General features: G+C 45.3%; 1 protein-coding gene across 1 annotated transcript in view; it reads right to left on the reverse strand.

Annotated features, from left to right (window-relative positions):
- ATP8B3 (ATPase phospholipid transporting 8B3) overlaps positions 1 to 26,405 on the reverse strand; it is a 575,725-nt gene that overhangs the window by 484,934 nt on the left and 64,386 nt on the right. The window contains exons 4-5 of the mRNA XM_077281130.1: positions 18,478 to 18,576; positions 10,505 to 10,566 (exon numbers count right to left, since the gene is read on the reverse strand). Coding sequence (XP_077137245.1) covers positions 10,505 to 10,566; positions 18,478 to 18,576 — 161 coding nt within the window. The remainder of the gene's footprint in view (positions 1 to 10,504; positions 10,567 to 18,477; positions 18,577 to 26,405) is intronic.

Consider the following 26,405-nt stretch of genomic DNA (forward strand, 5'->3'; position numbering starts at 1 on the left):
TACTTTGCCAAAATCTGTGGAAACTACGATATGTCTGACATTGTCGCTGATTAAGTTGTCGAGTTTTAGTTGAATAGGAGCCATCCAGCAAGACATTTCAAACAAAGTTCTTCTCTTCTATTGAGACAAGGAGATGTCCATTGAAAAGGATGTAGGGAAGGTGTATAAGCATTTCTTGGTGTGGAGGAGTCGCAGTCACCACCTGACCCAATTGGAGTGATGCATCATCATTGACTCAATGAGCCATGAAAACATGTAAGGTCCATGGCAGTAATTGTTGCTGTCAATGCTGGAATGCACCTTGCAGCACAATGACAATGCTAAGGAGTGCCTCACTGTCTCTGCCACATGAGAATAGAAAGTAGGGATTGTTTTCTTTAAAAAAATAGTGGTGGCTATGTATTCTCCATTAAATCTGAGCTCACACAAACATTTCACAAAGGGCAGTAAAATATACAGGATATGACATTGATTGTGATGAATTTGGACATATGGGAGTTGAGTTTTCACACAAACTGACTGGACGCATGCATCCTAGGAACACAAATGGCTAACTGACGATGTAATGGAGAAAGAAAAGGAGGAGCACAGAAAACAGTAGATGAGGAAGATGATGATGAAGTTGACAACAAACAGGTACAACTTGAGGATTTGGCCTGACCTTCTGAAAGACAATCACAAAGAGGAAGAAAACAGTTTGAGCCTTGCTCATATTGCTGGTCAATTTTCTTCTTCCATGTGAGTTGATGGTGAACATAGTTCCTAGTCGATTTGTGCCGGATGTCGATGGCTTATTTTCTACTTTAGAACCTGCAAACTGCAAAATAATGGTTCTGGTAATGTGTAAAGGAATTCCCACACCACAGATGCAGACACATACGTAGGATTTATCCACATCACCATCAAATGTTTCAGGTGCTGTTGAACTTCCTCCACTTGAAAAAGCTATATACCAACAGGCGAAATGTACGTTGGGGCGCTCTTGGATGCAATCTGGTGCCATCTACCTCATTGATTTTTTACTGGTAAGCGTTGCTCTGGAAATATATATGTATGTAAAGACCATTTGGTCATGATATGTTTGCACCTTATTTAGAGCACGCTTCCTTTACCTCAGAGACTTTGTGTGTTACTGGGGGGTGGGTGGCGCTTGTGATCTTGTACATCATCCTTTTTCTCTTTTACTTTTTGTATTGTATTTATGCCACTTGATAAGTTTATAATAAAGTACTCGTTTTATCCCTAAATACTCAACTTTCCTCCAATTTTTCCTTGATAAATCTTTTAAACATACATATATCAGCATTGCTCTTTATCGTCAACTATCTAGTTCCCAGGTCCTGTCCACCACACAATCACTAATCATCATTGTTATCCCTGGCTTGAGTGACAGATTTCTCAGTGTGAGAATTGTCCTGAGCTCCTTGCAACCCATATCCAATTTCCTCCTCTAGATTTGTCCTGACTCAGATCATATTGCCCAGTGCTTTACAGATATTTTCATCACTTTCTCCATTGGGGCTCTCAATCTAAATTCCACATCAGTATGTCTTTGAAGTGTGGTAGGAAACTGGAGTACCCAGATGAGACCCACACAAACGCATGGAGATCTAGCTATGAAGTTGATTTTTATTACGTGTTTCTCATATAACACCATCCTATTTCCCACAGGAAAGTTCAAAGCAAATTGTCTTTAATGTCCAAAAACTCACAAAATCAAAAGCAAACGGTATCCTCCGGATCGCAGTGGGGAGTCAAAACAGTCCATGTCTGAGACCGGTTGCCAGGGGCTACTATGCCACCGTGTCACACTGTGTTGACTGCACACATAAGCTGGATGTTGCCGAACCACATGCTCTGAGCTTGCAAACAAACTCTGACACACCCAACCCTTTGCTGCAGCATTTTAAATGGGATCTGTGGCCATGGGCCACTTGTAAGACCCGGCTGGAGAGAGTGAACTGCCCCACTACCATCCTGTAGTTCACTCCAAAAATAAAAGCCGTTAACGGGTTTTCCTAAGAATCTGACTGTGTCAACTACTTGGACCCAATCCACACTTTTTTTTATTTTCCCTTGTGATTCACAGTCGTCCTGCTGTGAACACAAGGCACTTAAGCGGGTTTAATAAGACTGCGTTCGCATCCTGGAGGACATATATCGACCCTCACATGTGATCCCTCTCACAACAGACATTTTCATCACTCTCTCCATTGGGGCTCACAATCTAAATTCCCCATTAGTACGTCTTTGGCAAGTGGTAGGAAACTGGAGAACCGAGGTGAATCCCACACAAACAAATGGAGAATATACTAACTCCTTGCAGATGTTGTCCTTGCATTGATTTGAACACAGGAACCCAGTGCTGCAAAGCAACAACACTAACCACTGAGCCACCGTGCTGTTATCTATTTATATCTAGGAAATATTTATCTGGCTATATGATCATTATTATCATTATGTTTATTATTACTGATGAGCAAGTAAACTCGTTGCTTGGGTTTTCCCGAGCACGCTCGGGTGATCTCCGAGTAATAGTGTTCGAAGATTTAGTTTTCATCACCACAGCTGAATGAATTACAGCTACTAGCCAGCCTAAATACATGTGGGGGTTGCCTGGTTGCTAGGGAATCCCCACATGTAATCAAGCTGTTTATCAGCTGTAAATCATTCAGCTGAGGTGATGAAAACTAAATCTCCGAACACTAACAAATACTAGGAGGTCACCCGAGCGTGCTCAGAAAAACCCGAGCAACGAGTATACTCGCTCATCTCTAATTATTATGTTTCTGGATGGTTTTTTGTACATCCATTGTGTATCCATTTTCACCAGCAGTCTGGCATCCATTTTTCTTGTGTGAAAAAAAATTCAAGCCTCTCCTACTCATTAATTAGTAAAAAAAATTTGCAGAGAAAGCTGTGCAGTAAGATGGGAGAGTTGTTGTAAGCACAGAAGCAGTGAGTGAGCTCTGCTAAATAGAGCTCCGCCAACCCACACAGCATGAAAGTTACATGATTGTAATGCCATGCCAGATTCCAGGAACTCAGAGGGCAATTGATGTAACATGAAAGGAAGTAAGGAAGTTGGAGGATTCTCAGTCAGAGATCATGTAACCAGGAGCAGGGGCGTAACTACCGCGGTCGCAGGGGTCGCAATTGCGACGGGGCCCGCAGTGCTTAGGGGCCCACCCAGTCCAGCAGACTGGGCGGGCTCCTAAGAACTCTAAGCTACAAAATGGGCCGCCGGCCCTTTAAATAATTCTTCCTTACAGGCCCTGCTGCGCGTGCACTCGCGATCACGGGTGGGACTGCACTTGACCCGCAGCAGAGCCCCTCCACCGCAGAGAGCCGCACACCACTACTATAGCTGCCACTGCTCTGTGCGCACAGGACCTGTGATGAGGTCACAGGAGGGGAGGAGTTGGAGTCACATGATCAAGGGCTTCCGTGTAGTGCAGGACAGTAGTGCAGTGCTGTTTGTCATCATGCTGGAGGAGGGTAAGCTTTTGTGTGAGGTCAGGAGGGGTTTGGGTGGATGTAGCAGAGCAGTGTGTGTATGAGGTGTACAGAGCGGAGCCGTGTGTGTATGAGGTGTACGGAGCGGAGCCGTGTGTGTATGAGGTGTACAGAGCGGAGCCGTGTGTGTACGAGGTGTACGGAGCGGAGCCGGGTGTGTACGAGGTGTACGGAGCGGAGCCGGGTGTGTACGAGGTGTACGGAGCGGAGCCGGGTGTGTACGAGATGTACGGAGCGGAGCCGGGTGTGTACGAGGTGTACGGAGCGGAGCCGGGTGTGTACGAGGTGTACGGAGCGGAGCCGTGTGTGTACGAGGTGTACGGAGCGGAGCCGTGTGTGTACGAGGTGTACGGAGCGGAGCCTTGTGTGTACGAGGTGTACGGAGCGGAGCCGTGTGTGTACGAGGTGTACGGAGCGGAGTCGGGGGTGTACGGAGCGGAGTCGGGTGTGTACGAGGTGTCGCATCTCTGCTTCAGGAAAATGGCCGCCGCGATCTCCATCTGGGCACGCGCGGCATCCTGCGGCCATTTTCCTGAAGCCGCGGCCAGCAGAGCGCCGCTTCTGCGCACGCGCGGCCAAAGGAAGATGGCCGCCCCACCGATCACCAATGAAATGTCGCACATCACGCTATTTTCACTTCCCTGTGCAGTGGATTCGGGACCTTGGGCATGCGCACACCACTACGCCACCAACGGAAAACTAAGCAAGATCTGGGGGAAGACACCACGCCCATCTGACCAGACCAGCCTGATTGACAGGCGAAAACGACTACTTTGGTAACGTATTTCGGCAGCATAGGTGGGGAATCGGGGTCCACAAAATACACTATTGTAATGCACAGCTCAGGCCCTATTTAACAGTATTTTTATCTCATACGGAAAAAACGGGGTGACAGGTTCCCTTTAAGAGAAAGCCAAAATAACCCCGGGACAGAAGGCGAGAGCAGGGGGGAGGTGCGGGACAGAGCCGCTTTAGGCTAGTTTCACACTAGCGTTAACTGCAATACGTCGCAAATGCGTCGTTTTGCCGAAAATACGCATCCAGCAAAAGTTCTTGCTGGATACGTTTTTTCGTCATAGACTAACATTAGCGACGCATTTGCGACGCATTGCCAAACGTCGCGTCCGTTTTGCGACGCTTGGGTGTGTGGTAGCGGACCGTCGGGAGAAAAAAACCTTACATGTAACGTTTTTTGCTCCCGACGGTCCACTTTTTCCGACCGCGCATGCGCGGCCGGAACTCCGCCCCCACCTCCCCGCACTTCCCCGCACCTCACAATGGGGCAGCGGATGCGTGGGAAAAATGCATCCGCTGCCCCCGTTGTGCGGCGGAGACCACACTAGCGTCGGGAACGTCGGCCCGACGCACAGCGACGGGTTGTTCCCGACGCTAGTGTGAAACTAGCCTTAGTCGCTAGTGTGAAACTAGCCTTAGTCAGGAGAAGCTGAGGAGCTGCAGCTGGTTTACATCAGCCACCCCTGTACCAGAGAGGAGATTGTGAGTTGTGTATATGAGCTGGTATCTCTGGTGTGTGTGTGTGTGTGTGTGTGTGTGTGGTATCTGTAGTGTGTGTGATAACTGTAGTATGTGTGTGATATCTGTAGTATGATGTGTGTGTGTGTGATATCTGTAGTGTGTGTATGTGTGTGTGTGTGATATCTGTAGTGTGTGTATGTGTGTGTGTGTGTGTGTGTTATCTGTAGTGTGTGTGTGTGTGATATCTGTAGTATGATGTGTGTGTGTGTGATATCTGTAGTATGTCTGTGTGTGTGTGTGATATCTGTAGTGTGTGTGTGTGATAACTGTAGTATGTGTGTGATATCTGTAATATGATGTGTGTGTGATATCTGTAGTGTGTGTAATAACTGATGTGTGTGTGTGTGTGTGATATCTGTAGTATGATGTGTGTGTAATATCTGTAGTGTGTGTGTGATATCTGTAGTATGTGTGTGTGAGGCAGCGGCGTAACTACTACGGTCGCAGCTGCAAGCGGCTCTGGCAGGTCAGGGGGCCGTGAGTCCCCTTGAGCCTGTCTCCCTTATGCTTGTGTCCCCGTGTGCCAGTCTCCCTTGCCCATTAGTCCCTGTGTGTCCCCATGTGCCTGTCTCCTATGTCCCCTTGTGCTTGTGTCAGTCTCCTTTGTCCCCTTGTGCTTGTGTCAGTCTCCTTTGCCCACTAGTCCCTGTGTGTCAGTCTCCCTTTCCCACTTGTCCCTGTGTGTCCCCTTGTGCTTGTATCCCTTGTCCCCTTGTGTCAGTCTCTTGCTCACTAGTCCCTATGTGTCCCCTTGTGCCTGTCTCCCTTGTCCCCTTGTGCTTGTCCCTTGTCCCCGTGTGTCAGTCTCCATTGCCCACTAGTCCCCTTGTATCAGTCTCCCTTGCCCACTATTCCCCGTGTGTCAGTCTCCCTTGCCCACTAGTCCGTGTCCCCGTGTGCCAGTCTCTCTTGTCCACTAGTCCCCGTGTGCCCTTTGTGTCAGTCTCCCTTGCCCACTTGTGTCAGTCTCCCTTGCCCACTAGACCCCTTGTATCCTTCTCCCCTGCCTCCTAGCCCCCATGTGTCCCCTAGTGCCTGTCTTCCTTGCCCCCTTGTTCCCTCTCCTCTGCCCCCTCGTCACCATTTGCTCGTGTCTTTGTCACTGCCCCTGTATGGAGGGGCTGCATTATACTATGAGGGGGGCTGCATTGTATTCTATGGGGCTTACATTGAATTTTATGGCGGGGGGGGCCCCATTTGGAAGTTCGCACCGGGGCCCATAACTTTGTAGTTACGCCACTGACCAGGAGAGAATATAAGGTTACAAAAGGATTTGGAAAGGGAAGTAGTTACAATGGAGCTTATCTATTGCAGTTAGTTCATATAAAAGGCACTTAACAAGTAGCAACAAAACCTTTTAATTATTGCATTACACATGCATTTGTGAACTAATTGTATGCTAATATGCACAAACTCGTATAATTTCAAACTTTGTTTTATTTATTATGCCATGCCATGCAGCACTCAAAACGTTCATTACAAATCATCCCACCACCTGCTCTTTCTGTTTTTTCTCCTTCTACTAGTTGCAGGTGACATCTCCCCGAACCCTGCCCCCCCCCCCTCCACCAGCATACATTACTCTCCTCCAGCTGCATATAGAAACCTGTTGTGAATTCTGTTCTCGAGCTCCCTCCTGTGGTTATGAATGGTACTTCGGCGAGTTCTGTTCATGGACTCCCTCTGGTGGCTGTGAGTGGAGCTGCTGGTTCTGAGGTTCCTTTCCCAGCTGATCTCGTTTAGGCCTTGGCTGGCTGCTCTATTTAACTCCACTCAGATCGTTACTTGATGCCAGCTGTCAATGTCCTAGTACTGGTTCAGTTCTCTTGGATCTTTCAGATGACCTGTCTACTTCAGCAAAAGCTAAGTCCCTGCTAGCTTATTTGTTACCACTGTTTTTGTCCAGCTTGCTATCATGATTTTGTCCTGTTAGCTGGAAGCTCTGGGGTGCAGAGTTTCACCACCGCGCCGTGAGTCGGTGCGGTGGTTTCTTTTGCACACTCTGCGTGGTTTTTTGTTAGTTTTTTATGCTGACCGCAAAGATACCTTTTCTATCCTCAGTCTGTTTAGTTAAGTCTGGCCTCCTATGCTGAAACCTATTTCATTCCTGTGTTTGTGATTTCCATCTTAACTCACAGTCAATATATGTGGGGGGCTGCCTATTTCTTTGGGGAATTTCTCTGAGGCAAGGTAGGCTGTATTTTCTAGTAGTTAGCTCTTAGGCTGTGAAGAGGCGTCTAGGCAGAGTCAGGAACGCTCCACGGCTATTTCTAGTTGTTGTGATAGGATTAGGGGTTGCCGTCAGCAGAGCTCCCACTTCCCAGAGCTCGTCCTGTATTACTAGTTTGCTCATCTGGTCATTTCTAGTGCTCCTAACCACCAGCTCAACATAACAGAAACCCTGCTAATCTTATTAACATTCAGTGCATGCCTTCTCTTATCGCTTTCCAATGTGCACTCTGGAATGCTCGGTCTGTGTGTAACAAACTAACTTACATTCACGATCTTTTCCTCTCTAATTCCCTTAACCTTCTGGCTATTACAGAAACCTGGATCCAGCATTCAGACACCACCGCTGCTGCCGCTCTCTCATTTGGTGGGCTGAAATTTTCACATACCACCAGACCTGAAAACAGACAGGGTAGGGGGGTTGGTTTGCTCCTTTCATCACAATGTGCTTTCCAGGTCATCCCCTCCCGCCTGTTTCTAGACCACTTTGCCACCTGGCTTACTCACTTTCTATCCGGTGACATCCCCACCCTCATCATGGGAGATTTTAACATCCCCATCAATGATCCCCTCTCCCAATCTGCCTCTCATCTTCTTTCTCTAACTTCTTCATTCGGCCTCTCACAGTTTACTAATTCTACGCATGAGGACGGGAATACTCTGGACCTGGTTTTCTCCCGCCCCGGATCGCTGCACGACTTTACTAACTCCCCTCTCCTGCTTTCGGACCACAACCTTCTTTCCTTCTCTGTCAAGAATTGTCTCCTCACTCGGGACACCCCCACTTACCACACTTATCGGAATACACGTTCCATTAATACCCAGCAGCTTATGGACAATCTCCACACATCTTTAGCCCCCATCTCCTCCCTCTCCTGTCCAGACTTAGCATTGTCACACTTCAATAATACACTGAAGAATGCCCTAGATGAAGCAGCACCTTCTACACGCAGAAAGACCTGACACAGACAATGGCAGCCCTGGCACACTATGCAAACACGCTTTCTTCAGCGTTGTTCAAGGTGTGCAGAGTGGCAGTGGAGAAAGTCTCTCTTAGCAGAAGACTTCATCCACTATAAGTTCATGCTCAAAACCTATAACTCTGCCCTTTATCTGGCCAAACAATCCTACTTCACCAACCTCATCACCTCACTATCCAACAACCCAAAACGACTTTTTGAAACCTTAAACTCCCTCCTGAAACCAAAGTACAGGCCCCCATCACCATCTTTGAGCCTGTCTCAGAAGAAGAAGTTTCCAAGCTCCTCGCTTCTGCTCAGCCTACAACCTGCAACAGTGACCCCATTCCTTCACCTCTCCTGCAGTCTCTCTCACCAGTGGTCACCACTCACCTGACTAAAATATTTAACCTCTCTCTTTCTTCAGGTATCTTTCCCTCCTCATTTAAACATGCCATCATAACCCCATTACTTAAAAAGCCATCCCTGGACCAGAACTGCACTGCTAACTACAGACCTGTATCTAACCTTTCCTTCATCTCTAAACTCCTGGAACGCTTGGTCCACTCCCGTTTAATCCGCTATCTTTCGGATAACTCTCTTCTCGACCCCTTACAATCTGGTTTCCGCTCTTTACACTCCACTGAAACTGCCCTCACTAAAGTCTTTAATGACCTACTAACAGCTAAATCCAAAGGTCATTGCTCTCTGCTGATTCTCCTGGATCTCCCTGCTGCATTTGACACTGTGGATCACCAGCTCCTTCTCACTATGCTCCGCTCCATAGGCCTCAAGGACACAGCCCTCTCCTGGTTCACCTCCTACCTATCTGACCGCTCCTTCACTGTATCATTTGCCGGCTCCTCTTCCTCTCCTCGTCCCCTTACTATCGGGGTTCCGCAGGGCTCAGTCCTAGGCCCCCTCCTCTTCTCTCTATACACGGCCCCTATTGGACAAACAATCAGCAGATTTGGGTTCCAGTATCATCTCTATGCTGATGACACCCAACTATACACTTCTTCCCCTGTCATCACCCCTACCTCAATTCAAAATACCAAGGATTGTCTGTCTGCTGTCTCTAACATCATGTCCTCCCTCTATCTGAAACTAAATCTCTCCAAAACGGAACTTCTTGTGTTTCTCCCTTCTACTAACCTCACTCTTTCCAACATCGAAATTACCCTGGAGGGTTCAACCATAACTCCCAAGCAGGATGCCCGCTGTCTTTGGGTCACAATCGACACCGATCTTTCCTTTACTCCCTATATCCGATCACTCACTCGCTCTTGTCACCTGCATCTTAAAAACATCTCCAGAATCCGATCTTTTCTCACCTTTGAAACTGCTAAGACTCTTACTGTCGCTCTTATTCATTCTCATCTGGACTACTGCAACTCGGTCTCCCTCTTAACAAACTTTCTCCTCTCCAATCCATCTTGAATGCGGCAGCCAGGGTCATATTTCTGTCCAACCGCTTCACCGATGCCTCCATCTTGTGCCAGTCATTACACTGGCTACCCATTCGCTACAGGGTCCAGTATAAACTCATCTCTCTCACCCACAAAGCCCTCCACAGCTCTGCACCGCCTTATATCTCCTCTCTCATCTCTGTCTATCGCCCTACACGTGCCCTCCGTTCTACAAATGACCTAAGGCTAACATCCCCCATAATCCGAACCTCGCACCTCCGTCTACAAGACTTCTCTCGTGCTGCTCCAGTTCTCTGGAATGCACTTCCCCAGACGATCAGACTGATACCTATCCCCGACCTATTCAAGCGCGCTCTAAAAACCCATCTCTTCAAACAAGCCTACCACATCAACTACTCAGTAAACTAACTTTGCCCTGTTCCCTCCTTCCAAATATTATTCTAAATCTGCACCCTACTATTCATCTGTCTCCACACCCTCCGTGCACATGATAACTGCACTTGATACTTGACTATTGCACTTAAACACACGGGCTGATGACCGGATCATGCAGCTTTATATGAAAATCCCTATTTATCATAATTGCCAGACCTGAAATAACAAGCACTTTTCACCTATTGTGTCCCCCCCCCATTTCCTTGTAGATTGTAAGCTTGCGAGCAGGGACCTCACTCCTAATGTCACTGTTTAAATTGTCTTAACTTGTATTGAATTTGTCTGTATATGTCCCCGCTTAATTGTAAAGTGCTGCGGAATATGTTGGCGCTATATAAATAAAGATTATTATTATTATTATTATTAATAAATAAAAATTAAAAGTTAAAAAACACTAACCGTTTTTCTTTAAGGATTTCACATTCTCTGTTGTTTATAGCCTTGTCACTTCTGTGGCGTGCCTGAAGAGATAAAAGTATTTTTTGTCTATTTATGTATTCTGTACTTTTGGTCAATTACCATATTTTTTGGACTATAAGACGTACTTTTTTCCTCCCAAAATGTGGAGGAAAATGGGGGGTGCGTCTTATAGTCCAGATGTATGGGCTCTGGCTAAGGTGGGGGAGTGGTTTCAGCAGAGCATCGGGTCACAGGAGGCTGGAGGCTTCATTTCTCTTAAGTATCAGCACACGTGACCGCCGGCCGCAGCAGGAAGCCGCTGGCTGACACTGCGCGCTACTGAAGAGGAATGGATGCTCACCACTCTCTCCGATGAATGGTTCCAGTGAGTATTCTGGCAGCTGTGCTCTGCTTGTGAGGAGCGCATGACGTCTCTGCCATGCGCTGCTTATAAGCATTAAGCAGCTGCTGGCACCAGAGCAGGAGGCTGCGAGGGAGCACCGTGTAGGTGAGTGTAATGGTTTGCTTTTTCTAATCTTACCTGATGGGGCCATGCATATCAGGAACAAGATGGGGCTAATTATAAAAGAAAAAGGATGGGACCAATCATGACAGAAACAGGATGGGGCCATTTATACCAGAATAAGGATGGGACCAATCAAACCAGGACCGGGATGGGGACAATTATACCAGAATAAGGATGGGACCAATCAAACCAGGACCGTGATGGGGTCAATAATACCAGGACTGGGATGGGGTCGTGCATACCAGTAACGGGATGGTCCCAATCATACCATGACAATGATGGGGGTATGCACACCAGGAAAGGGATGAGGGAGCCATGCATACCAGGATAGGGATGAGGGGCCATTTGTATCAGAATGGGGATGAGGCGAACATATATACCAGGATAGGGGATATTACAGTACAGAATTGACAATTTTTTTGCTTCAATTTTTTTTCCTAATTTCCTCCTCTAAAACCTAGGTGCGTCTTATGGTATATGAATTCATATTAATCAACATCTCATGGGTATGGAAGATGCCATGTAACGTAAACACCTTGTACAACGTTATACAGATTCACACTGGGGTAAATTTCTACTAATATTTACTTGTTTGCCTACCCCAATGGATCTCTGGACAAACATTGTTGTAGCACTCAGTGTGTAAGCATTAGCCAGATCAATTAGGATGATGGACATAATTGAATGCAGAATTGTGTCTTTCGCTATGAGCTGGTGTAAATTTCTGCAATAATTTACATTACTGTTGTGGCATAAATTACATAGTGAATATCGTGGGTCACGGTGGCGAAGGACCAGGACCTTACATTTGTTAGAAAAGTGGCGATACTGGTGTAAAGATGGAAGTAGATGTAAGAGGAAGAACAAAAACGGGGGTACCTTTCTCACGCTGGTTCCAAAACTGCCGGGCTGTCACCCATGTTGCAGGGGGGAAGACTTTCATTCCAGGATGAACCCTTGCATATGACTGTAGTAGGCGGGGCTGAGATAAATACCACTGCATGCGGGAAAAGAGCCAGAGCCCGGGCAGGGAGGCTGAGTGGTGAGACGGGTGGTGTGTCCGCTGTGAGGGCAGAGTGATCCGCTTGCGCAGGCCAACTCAACAGTACCCCAGCATACAGGTGCACCGCTGGTGGATGACTAACCAGCAATCCCCCGCTATCCTCCGATCCTGGAGGTGACTCAGACTTAACACCGGAGACTGCATCGGGTGAGTGACACCGTAAGAGACAGACGGCTAGGCCAGTGCCCTGCTAGCCAGGATTTGTGTACACCGCAGAGCGATGTCTTGTTGCGGCGGTTTCACACATTGGACTTAGTACCGTGCCTGACACACGTTGGCACAGGAAAGTTACTCTCTCCCCAAAGACTACATCAATAAGTCAGGTGCCGCTATTGTCGGTGCCACCATTGGATTCCCATCCATCACAGACTTCATCGAGACATCACTTGCTGCTATTGTAGGTGCCACCGTTGGAACCCTGAGACGCTGCACATAAGAAGACTACAGTCTGATAAGCCTCTTTAATTACTGAACTATCGTTCGTCCCTGTCCTAACCTTCCACTCTAAAAGTTCTGTCCCATTCCCCATCACTACCCTGATGAGGATGCATCCCATGCCTCCGGCCCTAGAAGCAGAGGTTGCTATGATGGCTTTAGACGGGGAGGCCAGTGACTCTGTCATGCTCCGTCCCCCACAGGCAAGAGACACCCTGGATAAAGTTCTACTAATACTTGATTCAGGAAAGATATATATCTCAGTACCGTGTTAGCCAGTGGATAGAAAAATATTTAGAATTGAGAGTCCTCAGTGGTTGTAGACTACATAGACCCGATGAAGAGACCTGAGTAGTCTCGAAAGCTTGCAATTTGTTACCATCTTTTCAGTTAGCCATTAAAAGGTATCAACCACTGAGGACTCTCAATACTAATACTTGAGGAGATGCATGGTGATCCTACGGACGTAGGAGAATTGCACATGCATCTGTACGGCTGGTTTCAAAGAGAGGGGGAGATGGTGAACCAATTTATGAATGCGCTGCAGGAACTCCATACTGCCATTGCTCGCAAAGACGGAATAGGCATAGAGTCCATAGACATAGACCAGCCTGTGACGGGCCTACATGATGTGATGCTAAAGCAGGTTTTGCGGGAATGCCTGAGAGTCAACCCAGTATGATCTTCTCTGAAATAGGAAGTAAGGCGCGCATGCGTGAGCAGGAACAGGGGATGACAGTTCCGGTGGGGAAGGTTCGGAGTGGGGAGGTGTCCGCCAACACAGTTACTGCACCCCAATGGGTAGAATATTTGCATAAGGAAATACAGTAGATGCGCAAAGAATTGGCTGAAACAAAAAACCCCAGCCATAGCTGTCAGCCCGCCTAAAAATCGTCGAGAGCCTGTTCCCTGGTGAGAGATAAGAATGGGTTGTGGGGGAGGACCCACCCGCGTCCACGTGTTATAACTGTGGAAAGTTAGGACATGTGGCCCGGGGGTGCACCCAAAGGGGAAGGTCTCTCCAGCACCATTCGTTAAACTAAGGGGCTCCGAGCCTGGGTGACGCTGCCCGGAGCCTGTTCCATTAAGAAGGAGTACTAGAAGTCCCACAAATCTTGTGTCTGTGTACCCCCTAGTCTGGGCCAAGATGAATGGACGAGCTGTACGCTGTTTAGTTGATATGGGCTCTCAGGTGACCACAATGCTCTGCACTTTACTGAAGCGATGGGGCCTGAATGGGGTCCGGTGATCAAGATCACGGCGGCCAATCAATTGCCCCTCCCGGTCACAGTGGTGGTATGGATGAATATAGTGGTCTGCGGAAAGACTTGGGAAGTAAAGGGGTGGTGCTGACAGCCAGAGAGGGCAGTAAGGAATATACAGTCACGTTGGGCATGAATGTGCTGAAGGAGTTTGGAAGTCTCCTTATCCATGAGTCCCCAGATAGATTCCTTAAACAGTGGAGTACTCAAACGCCCCAGAGAAAAATCTTTCAGCAGCTGATTAGAGCGGCCCAAGCTCAAGAGACCTCCAGTTGTGGAAAGTTGTTGGGGAAGATAATTGCCCCTACTTCGTTCAATCGAGTCATACCACCAGGTCAAACCATTTAATTGTAAAGTGCTGCGGAATATGTTGGCGCTATATAAATAAAGATTATTATTATTATTATTATGCTGACAGTGCCCATCTGGGATTGTACCCCACTGGAAAGTGTGGAAGTACAGATTGAGCCAAGCATTCCCGACCAGCTACCGCCAGGAATTCTTGCAGCACGAACGTTAGCTACGGTGCGAGCAGAGCAGTACTTGTGCGCTGCGTGAATTTGGGGAAGAAAGATGTAACCTTACCCCCCAGGAGTGAAGTGGCCCACGTTATGGGCATGCCAGAAGAGTTGGTGCCACCGCAGGCCGTACAACTAACCGTCAAAGAAGGAGATCCCTGGATGGTGAACGTGGACACGGCATTGTCACCTGACCCATGGCATTTGAAAGAGGAGTGTCGGATTCTAGAACAGATGAGAGCTGAACTGACTGAACTCGAGCCCCAGCAAGTACAGCAGGTGGATGCCCTGTTAGGAGAATACCAGAATGTGTTTGCAAAACATGAGAATGATTTTGGGTGCACCACGGCAATCACCCATGAGATTCCCACTGGAAATACCAGGCCCATAGGAGAGCGTTATCATCAGATCCCTCCCCAAATGTAACAAGAGGTGAAAGGTATGCTGTCCCAGATGCTCTAGAAGGGGGGTGTTTCGAGAAAGCCAGACCCCCTGGGCTGCCCCCATCGTGTTGGTGCGGAAGAAGGAAGGGACATTAGTAATTACGTTTCTGTGTGGATTACTGCAAGCTTAATGCATTACGGTGCGGGACTCGTACCCGCTGCCGAGAATTGTGGAGTCCTTGCTCGCTCTGGGGAATAAGTACTTTTCCACACTGGATATCGCCAGTGGCTACTGGCAAGTGCCTAAGTTCGAGCAAGACCGAGCCAAAACAGCCTTCATACTCTCAATGGGGTTATTCGAGTTTGATTGACGGCCATTTGGCCTAGCCAATGCCCCAGGCACGCTTCAGCGGCTCATGGAAAGATGCTTGGGAGATTTAAACTTTGAGGCCACCCTGATTTATCTGGATGACATCATTGTTTTTGCTCCCTCATTTGAAGGACATCTTCAGAGACTGGAACAGGTACTGAGTCGCCTGCAACAACATGGGCTGAAAGTGAAGCCTCAGAAGTGTCATCTGTTCTGCGCTCAAATTGAATATCTGGGACATGTTGTCTCTGCGGAAGGAGTAAGACCATCTCGTGAAAAGATTGCTGCGGTGCAAGATTGGCCAATCCCAAAGACAGATAGATGTGCGAGCTTTCCTAGGACTCATGGGATATTTCAGATGCTTCATAAAGAATTTCACCTTAATCGTGAACCCACTACTGGAGTTATTAAAGGGAGTGCCATATAGTGCAAAATACAGAACTGTACAATGTGGTGAATGACAAGAGGAAGCGTTTCAAGCCCTGAAATTTGCCTTGACGGAAGTACCAGTGCTGGCGTATGCTACCTTCATGCAGCCATTCATTCTGCATACAGATGGGAGTCTACACAGTTTAGGAGCAGTGTTGTCCCAAATCCAGATGGGAGAAGAGCGAGTGATCGCCTATGAGAGTCGTTACCTACATGTTTCTCAGAGGAACCTGGAAAACTACAGTTCCTTTAAGCTGGAGTTGTTGGCATTGGTGTGGGCCATGACGGAGAAGTTTGCAGAGTATCTGTCCGGTTCCGAAGTCCATGTGCGTACAGATAACAATCCATTGGCCCACTTGGAGAGAGCAAAACTTGGGGAGCTGGAACAGCGTTGGGCTGCCCGGATGGCGACCCAATGCTACAAAATCACTTACAAGTGAGGAGCAGAGAAAACCCATGCTGATGCCTTGTCCCGAGTGGACTATGGGAAACCCGGGCCCAACCCTAATGAAGAATTGGAGGCTGAGGAAGTTCATATATTCAAAGATTCTGCTAGGATAGTGGCAGCCATGTTGGAGCAGGTGCATACGGCGACTCGAGCCTGTCTACTGGGACAGTCCCGTATTGAATGGGTCCGAATACAACAGGACAAAGAACTGGCTCAATTTAGACAATGGGTGTCTTCAAAGACAGTTACCCAGTCAGCAAGAGAGAGATACTCTGTCCCTTGGTGTCCTGCGGATACTGCGACACTGGGAAAGTCTACAATTGAGTGATGGGATTCTGTACCGAAAGGTTCTACTGCCACGGGAACTGAGCGTCACCTGGCAAACGGTGATTCCTGAGACGCTGCTGTCTCAAGTGGCCACAGAGGCGCACGAAAGAGGGGCTCATTTTGGACAGGAGAAAACCTTTCAGTGGCTACAAGTACTGGTATTTCATCCTCATTTGAAATCAGCAGAGGAAGAAACCTGTCAACGTTGTCGGAGCTGCGAATTGGCCAAGCCACCTGAACAGAGGGCCCCCATACAAGCCATAGCGACATCTGCTCCGCTGGAGTTGCTAATGATAGATTATCTGACCATTGGCCCAGTACATCAAGGATAAGAACATTGCTTGGTGATAACAGATCAGGATGCAATTGTACAGCACACATCCTCCTTTCTGCAGCCGGACACCTCTCCCCACAGCAAGGGAAGGTAAACCACAGGCCTGAGAGGCAGGGATCACAGCAGCGGGGAAGCAGCGGTCAGTACACAGGCAGAGTAACTTTCACCTGACTCGCTGTCGCCCCCACTGCAGTCTGGCAGGAGATCCGGGGCTATGGGCAAAACATTCGGTGCAGGAGCCCAGAATGTTTGCGCTAGCGACACTCCTGTCTGATTAGACAGACCGGTTGATTATTGCTACAAACCGATCATTCTGTGCCCATCATTCTTCATCAGCCTGTGTAAAGAGGCCAGTAAGCAAGCAGCAAGTCACTTCAATATTGTCGATCATGCTTGTTTAGTGGTCTGAACTGAGACCATGTAAATGCAACCTAAATGTTTATTTGTAATGGTGCAATATGTTAGCATTTGGGGCTCCATTTTAAACTACTGCCCAGAGCCTCCTTTTGTCTTAAACTGGCCCTGCTTTGCGCTTATAGTAATCTGCTGTATTTTTTTGCTTGTATATTATGTAGTCATAGAAGTTTGCACCTGTCCACACTATTGTGTTCAGTGTTCTTGTAATTCTCTTTTTTACAGTATTGACAATAAGCCTAATGCCATGGGAAAGCAAAAATTAAATGCAGCATCATAGGGAACAAAATAGCCCAACAGTAATGGCTTTCATTGTCTCGATGTATGAAGGTTTTGTGACATTGTTTCAATTCTTCTACTAAAGCACTTGAAGACCTTCCCTTAAATAGCCTATGTGTGTCCCTGGGCTTGAGGTTTGTTAAGTAGCTGATAGCAAGATGTTTTCTAACAAAATGTTTTAAATTATTATTATTATTATAAAATACCTGAAAAGCAGTAAAATTATTTCGGAATTTCAGTTACTAATGCAGAAATGTTAAAATATTGAAAATGAGAAAAGGGAGACCATCTCACCAGGATCTTCAAGACAAAAAATGTGCTTCAAAAACCCATAAGAAAATCTTTATTCTCCTCAGTGGAATAATCTTTTTATACAGTGTATGGATAATATGATGCTGCATGGGGACTGATTGATCTACTAGTGATTTTTTATTGTATGGGTAATAAAGTAAATTACTTACAAAAAACAGTGCTTACTGCTTTGTTTATCATAGGTTTCATAGGGAATTCATCACCGGGTTTTTGCTACATCATCTGATAGCAACTTGATGGGCAGAGATATTTAACTTACTGGGCTGCTTACTGCAGTTTTGATAAGATCACTACTTTCTCTGCTACAGATCTACCATATCTCTGAGTGCTGAGCTCTGTATAACCCAGCCCACACCACTGATTAACTGCTTTATGTGTACACTGTGCATAGGCAGATAGCTATCTAACAGTGCATGGGACAGGGTTATACAGAGCTCATGAATATAGAGGACTACATAGCAGCAGGTATACTAGTCCTCTAGTGATAATCTGCTGCCACTAAAACAGTAGTTTTATTAAAACTACAGCAAGCAGTGACATGTTGCTAGAATCAGGGTCTCTGTCTCTACATGATGCTGCTCTCAGATTACGTGGCAAAAACCTGATCATAGATTATCTTGAAACATTTCTAATTTTAATTTGAGTCATTTTTCCCTAGCTGTTAAACTTTATTACTATTAAAGCTGAATATATGCCACAAATGTGATGTGCAAATTGCCTCTTTAAATTTGCATATTTAATTTCCCAGAGGAGCATTGCACGGCGAATAAGCCTCCTTACCTTAACAAGCCAGCTGGTATGTCACTCTCCATAAGGAGAAACGTTACCCCTTAGACAAATGTGATGGTAAGATATTAAAATCATGGTACTTACAATGTCATCAAGAAGGTCTTTGATCCCTCTTACAACCAGCAGAATAAGCAAGGGTATCATAATAGCGAACCATGGCAGCGTGGATATTACAGGAACAGTCTGTAAGTAAGGTAGTAATTTAGTAGTGTAAGAATATGCAATAACAAGTTCTGTTCTGCTCTCTGCTCTGGTTTAGTAGTTTTTATAGGACGCACTGCCATATATTTCGTTTCACAGTACTGTAACACACATTATTAATTCTCGTCAAACTGCAGTGTCTCCTTACAGAACTTTATAGGTTCAATTCATCAAACGTTTTATACCAGAAAAATTTGCATAAAAACCTTTGAAAATTTGCAACATTTTCTGTCATTCTCCAGCGAGGCCTTCATTAACACTTTTGTGTGCAACACTAGACTTTAAAGGGCTTTCCCACTAACAAAAGTCAATTTTAATTGTGGAATAATAATAACTTCCACAATTGGATGTGTTTAAATAAAATGTTACTGTGCTATATATATATACTCGAGTATAAGCCGAGATTTTCAGCCCAAAAAAATGGGCTGAAAGTGCCACTCTCGGCTTATACTCGAGTCATGGAAGGCGGGGGGGTCGGCGGGTGAGGGGGAGCGACGCCTGTCAAATACTCACCTGCTCCCGGCACTCCTGACGCGGTCCCCGCATGTACCACGGTCTTCAGGCGCTGCAGCTTCTTCCCCTGTTCAGCGGTCACTGGTACCGCTCATTAAAGTAATGAATATGGACTCCACTCCCATAGGGGTGGAGCCGCATATTCATTACTGTAATGAGCGGTGCCACATGACCGCTCACTACAGGAAGAAGCTGCCACTCCCTGAGACCGTGGGACATGCAGGGACCTCACCGGGAGAGTATTTCATATTCACCTTCCCGGGTTCCACCGCCGCTCCGTCTTCCGCGTCCTCTGCTGTGACTGTTCAGGTCAGATGGAGCAATGACGTATTAGTGTGCGCACCGCCCTCTGCCTGAACAGTCAGTGCGGAGAGACGGGACGCTGAGGAGCAGCTGGCAACGACGAGAGGTGAGTATGTCTTTTTTTTTTTAGTGCAGCAGCATTACATGTGGCACAATGCTATATGGAGCGTCTATGGGGCCCTAAAGAACTGCATGGAGCATTATATGGGGAATCTATGGGGCCATAACTGCATGGAGCATTATATGGAGCATCTATGGGGCCATAAAGAACTGCATGGAGCATTATATGTGGCATCTATGGGGCCATAACTGCATGGAGCATTATATGGGGCATCTATGGGGCCATAAAGAACTGCATGGAGCATTATATGTGGCATCTATGGGGCCATAAAGAACTGGATGGAGCATTATATGGGGCATCTAAGGGGCCATAAAGAACTGGATGGAGCATTATATGAGGTATCTATGGGACCATAAAGAACTGCATGGAGCATTATATGGAGCATCTATGGGGCCATAAAGAACTGCATGGAGCATTATATGGAGCATCTATGGGGCCATAAAGAACTGCATGGAGCATTATATGGAGCATCTATGGGGCCATAAAGAACTGTATGGAGCATTATATGGGGCTCCTGATTCAATATGGATATTCAAAAACACTTAACCTACTGATGTCTTAATTTATTTTACTTTTATTGGTATCTATTTTTATTTTTGACATTTACCGGTAGCTGCTGCATTTTCCCCCACAGGCTTATACTCGACTCAATAAGTTTTCCCAGTTTTTTTGTTGCAAAATTAGGGAGGTCGGCCTATACTCGGGTCTGCTTATACTTGAGTATATATGGTAAACCAGGAAGGTTCTTCACAGCGAGTGTGATTTTACATATGCAGCTCTGGCAAAAATTAAGAGACCACTGCAAAATGTTCAGTTTTATATATGAACAACATCCAATAGTGGACTTGCCACCTCCAAATATACTAAATATACCAAGGACACACCCAAATAATAAGAGGTGAAAAAGAGGCATAAGCAATAAAATTTAAGACATGATACTTTTATTGGACAAAAAACATAATATTTAAAAACACAAGACAAGGAGATTCAAACAGAATACTGATGAAACATACAAAAAAAGAGGAAAAAAGGACACAACTGCATGGCACTATAACACCTTCTTAGGATTAATTAGTATTTATGGGAACCAGCCCTAAAAAAAAAAAAAATTTTACATAAATATAAAGTGGCACATGCACACTAGAGAGTTTTTGACTGAAAAAAACGCATCATTATAATGCCAATAGCACCCAATGACTAACTTGCAGTTTAGTATCTATCAGATTACAAGCTACAAAGTGCCTAGTGCTACAATATTACATTACTCAAAAAGGTATTATTGTTTCGTATAATTATAATGATGATCTAAACTATAATGATATAAAAAATGCCAAGATGTCTGCACTACTTAGGCTAAACTACAAATGCTCAGTGTACACATATATCACAAATGCAATCCCAAGTAGTAGCAGTATACAAAGTGCTTAATGCTGCATTATTGTGGTAAATTTAAACAGAATCATTAACATAGTGATCTAAGCTCTCAAAAAGACAAAGTGTCAATGTGCCTATACCGCCTTAAAACACCTGAAGGTGTCTAGTGCAAGAGGTAGCTAATAATGAAATAGAAAATCGCAACAGCAGAGAACCTATTGTACTCACATATATATGTGCCTTTCTTTGTATGTCCATCAGTGACCCCCCTGGGGTCACTGATGGACATACAAAGAAAGGCACATATATATGTGAGTACAATAGGTTCTCTGCTGTTGCGATTTTCTATTTCATTATTAGCTACCTCTTGCACTAGACACCTTCAGGTGTTTTAAGGCGGTATAGGCACATTGACACTTTGTCTTTTTGAGAGCTTAGATCACTATGTTAATGATTCTGTTTAAATTTACCACAATAATGCAGCATTAAGCACTTTGTATACTGCTACTACTTGGGATTGCATTTGTGATATATGTGTACACTGAGCATTTGTAGTTTAGCCTAAGTAGTGCAGACATCTTGGCATTTTTTATATCATTATAGTTTAGATCATCATTATAATTATACGAAACAATAATACCTTTTTGAGTAATGTAATATTGTAGCACTAGGCACTTTGTAGCTTGTAATCTGATAGATACTAAACTGCAAGTTAGTCATTGGGTGCTATTGGCATTATAATGATGCGTTTTTTTCAGTCAAAAACTCTCTAGTGTGCATGTGCCACTTTATATTTATGTAAAATTTTTTTTTTTTTTTTAGGGCTGGTTCCCATAAATACTAATTAATCCTAAGAAGGTGTTATAGTGCCATGCAGTTGTGTCCTTTTTTCCTCTTTTTTTGTATGTTTCATCAGTATTCTGTTTGAATCTCCTTGTCTTGTGTTTTTAAATATTATGTTTTTTGTCCAATAAAAGTATCATGTCTTAAATTTTATTGCTTATGCCTCTTTTTCACCTCTTATTATTTGGGTGTGTCCTTGGTATATTTAAAATGTTCAGTTTGTCTGATTTTTCTCTTTATAGGTATATTTTTGAATAAAATGTAAATTGTTCTTTTATTCTATAAACTTGTGACGATGTCTTCGAATTTCCAAGCAATACATTTTGGATTTTTTTCTGACCAAGAAAAATAGTCAAACTTAAATAAAAAACCCAGTGCTTTCAGACCTCAAATAATGCAAAGAAAACAAGTTCATAATCATTTAGAAACAACAACACTAATGTTTTAACTCAGGAAGAGTTCAGAAATCAATATTTTGTGGAATAACCATGATTGTTAATCACAGCTTTCATGCGTCTTGGCATGCTTTCCACCAGTCTTTCACACTGCTTCTGGTGCAAAACTTTAAGCAATTCTTCTTTGTTTGATGTCTTGTGACTATCCATCATCCTCTTGATTACATTCCAGAGGTTTTCAATGGGGTTCAGGTCTGGAGATTGGGCTGCCCATGACAGAGTTTTGATGTGGTGGTCTCTTAATTTTTGCCAGAGCTGTATATTCCCTTGTGTGTTTCCACATGTAAATACAATAGCAGAAGCAAGATAGAAGTTATGAACATGTAACACCACTGGAGTTATGAATAGGGATGAGCAAATGAGCTTCTAGGCAGTGGACACTTTTGGAGCCATCATCACAGCAATTTCAAGTATTGGCAATGCTGTAATTGTCCATCGCACCACGTGACCCAGCCTGTATAAATGTCGGATCACGGGTGCTGCCGCCATTCTGCTCTATTTAAATGGAAATGGTTACTGTACTACCTCACAGCGCACCCAAGTGAGTAGCATTCAGACAATTGGTGTTAGAAGTGTGGACAGCATTCCCAGGGAACATGTGTAACTGCTACAGAGGTACTGCTAGTCCTGGTTGAAGGCGTCCATAAGCCAGCATGCAACCTCAGACAGCATGAAGGAACTGGTTAGACACCTGGTGCAAGCCCAGCGGCAGCAGCAGCAACAGCTACAGCAGCATCAGCCGGCACAACAGGAGACAAGTAAGCTGCTTATGCAACAGATCCAGCACCACTTCCAGCAATAGCAGCAGCAACAACATGTGCAGCACCAACAACAGCAGCAGATTTAATTGCTCAGATAAATGAATCGTGGCACAGCAGCAACTCCAACTCCAAGGTCTGCTGATGATTTTTCCATCCGGAAAGCTGTAAGGAGAGCGCTGCAGAAAATGACCAAGGGTGATGGAATAGAGGCCTTTTTGTGCGTTTTTAAAAAGGTCGCTATGAGGGAGAAAATCCCGTGGGAGCAATGGGCAGAAGTACATACTTTACGGGATAGCCCCAGAAGGCACAAAGCTGAAAACGTAAATTTTGGCGCTCTTGGGGGTAACAATGATTGTCAGGGCACAACTGGTCCACCACTGGACGTATCACTGGGACAAACCCCCTCGCTCCTAAATGTTTGATCTGCTGTACCTGGTCCAAAAATGGTTGCAGGAAGGGTCCTCTACCTTTGTGCAAATGGTAGAGCAAGTGGCAGTGGACCAGTTTGCGCACTTTCTTCTGAGGCCAATACAGACGTGGGTTGTCCAGGGCGATAACCGGAAAGCCAATGACCTGTTTGGACTGGTCAAAAAGGTATCAAGGGGTCGAGGGTTCCATGGGGAATCAACCAACTCCATACTGGGGTGTCCCAAAAGGGGGCGGAGGTTCGAAAGGGGGTGAGGTATCCAAGGTCCAAATAGGTGGTGAGGTTGTGCTGAATACAAATACAAATTATTACCATTAGGTACAAAATGAGTCCAATAAGGAGGAAAAAGGATGGAGAGCTGCACAAAAATCCTATGCATAAAGCAGCACACAATGTGCAAGACACAAAAACACCCAGTCTCAAGGAATCATGGATTACGTGAGACAAAAGGAAAATGTCAGGACTCTGAACATTTTTTACCTTTTGTGCATTACTGCCCTTTTCCAAGATGGCGTCTTTGGTCTCATGTGCACTGTGTCTTCCTGCTATAAAACTCCACCCCAGCCTTCAGTCTGTGCTAGAGTATTCTGCCTAGCATCCAGCTCCTGACCTCTGATTACTCCCTGGCTATACACCTGCTCCTGTGAACCTGTAATAATTATAGGGGGTAACTCAGGAGACTCTTTGCGTGGAACAAGACAACTACAGGACACAGTTTTATAAGTGGTAAAGTCTATATTATCACACGGTGATTCAAACAGGTGCAGAGAGAAACTCAAGTCCACAACACTTGGTGCAAATAATAAACGCAGCTTAACAGTCTATAGGAAACTTCAGAGGGAAATGCAATCAAGCAGAAAGTCTATGAAGCACAGTTATTCTTGAGGAAACTTGACACGAATAAATCCTTGTCTTAGTCCAAACACAGATAGATATGCTTATAAGGCAGTTCAAATCATATCTTAGCTCAACCAGGGAGGCCTGGTTAATAGTCTCAGGTTATTGCAGAGCAGCAGAAGCTTACATGTCCAGCAAATGCAGATGAAGTAAACACGAGCAGCAGATGAAGGAGGATTACTGGAAACTTGTGTATGCAGCAGGAACTCAGAGCAGAGTAGCAGGATCACCACACAGGTTCACAGGAGCAGGTGTATAGCCAGGGAGGAATCAGAGGTCAGGAGCTGGATGCAAGGCAGAATACTCTAGCACAGACTGAAGGCTGGGGTGGAGTTTTATAGCAGGAAGACACAGTGCACATGAGACCAAAGACGCCATCTTGGAAAAGGGCAGTAATGCACAAAAGGTAAAAAATGTTCAGAGTCCTGACATAAATTCATTAAATAAAGTGTTGCTTACCCATGGTGAGGAAGAGTTGAGCCCACCAGCAATGCCCCAAAGCATGTTTTATGTGTTGCTTTCTCAAGGGGAGGTATAATGTGATGGTGTACTATCCACTTTTTATGCTGTGGCCACGGGTGCCAATTACAACAGTGCATGGGCACTGCTGTTCGTGCTGTTAGGTAGCTACAGCCCACCAGCATCACGGCAGGCACGCGTGTTGGGCTAATCAGGCCTATGATGTCAGAAACACGTGCCTGTTGCCAAGTAGATAACCGCACAGAGCGGAACAGCAAACAGGTTTGCAAACGATGGCGCACATGCCTCACCCATGGCTGTCCTTTGTTTCTATAGATAGAACCTTTCCTTAAACACAGAATAAATTGCATAAGGATAAATTCAAGCAGTTCCAATATGAACTCACATATATCAACATTCCAGTTGGTCATTCCCAGGAAAAATTGAATTGTGCTGCTTCCCTGACGTCCATGTTTGGACGCACTATCTTTTCCCTGAGTTACGGTCTTTGGACCTTTATTTATTTATCTTTCCAGGGACTGAAGTGTATATGTGGGGTGGGGATAGGTGTGGGTGGGGTTCATAACAGTCTGCATTGTTTTTTGGTGTTCTATATATTGTTGTGACATTTTACCTTTTCTATGATATAATAAAATGATAGGATATCTTTTAGATATAATAAGTTTGCTCTTTTTTGTCCTCCCGCTGTTATCTGATACTGCAGACAGATATTCTCTACCACCCTGGTCTCTAAGTATGTACATGGGATTTTGGTTGCTAAAAATTGAATTGTCCATAAACCATTTTCATGGCGTATTGAGGTATAAAGAGACTCAGTGTCAATCGTAACAAGAATCATATTTGGCTAGAGGTAAATTACATTTACCTTTGTAAGGACATCTGTAGTGTCTCTGACATAGGAGTACAGCATTTCTTCTATTGATTTAAGGTAATGGTCAATAAATTTATGTGCCATATCGCACAGCTCACTAATGCCAGAAACAATTGGACGTCCAGGAGGATTAATAAAGTTCCTTACGGACCTTCGGGAGTAGATTTAAGGTGGTGTTCTTAGGGAATTTGGTCAAACGACCATCAAGGATTTTCTTGGGATTGACACCTGCGTCAAAAGCACCACATATGATTATGAGAAAGAGCCTGATACGTATCAGTTCAGCCCTCGAGTCCTCGCACTTATTCTTACAGTGGAGAGTAAGTTCTTGGCCAAATGGCAAGGCCCCTATTAGGTGGTGGAGAAACTCAGTGAAGTTAACTACAAGACTCATCAATTAGGAAGACAAAAACTATACCAAGTGTACCACATCAATCTTATCAAGCCATGGCAAAACAGGGATCACATTGAAAGTCTGTGTTTGCTGGTCAAGCCAGAAGCAGATGTTGAAGGAGCCGCAATAACGGAGACACTGCGAAAGCCCAAAAAAAGCAGTGTCAGGAGTTGCTGCAGCAGAACCTGTTTTCAGATTTGCGGAGGTGTACAAAGGTCATGGAACTCGAGGTTCTGATGGAACCACTTGTGCGTGTGAACTTGAAGCCCTATTGAATTCCCAAGGCCCAGCAAGAGCTGATCTCCAGAAAAGTAAGGCGCATGTTAAATCTCGGAGTCATTGAGGAATCAAAGAGTGGATTGTCTAGTCTGA

Source organism: Ranitomeya variabilis, chromosome 1 (assembly GCF_051348905.1).
Source record: "Ranitomeya variabilis isolate aRanVar5 chromosome 1, aRanVar5.hap1, whole genome shotgun sequence".
NCBI classification, from domain to species: domain Eukaryota; kingdom Metazoa; phylum Chordata; class Amphibia; order Anura; family Dendrobatidae; genus Ranitomeya; species Ranitomeya variabilis.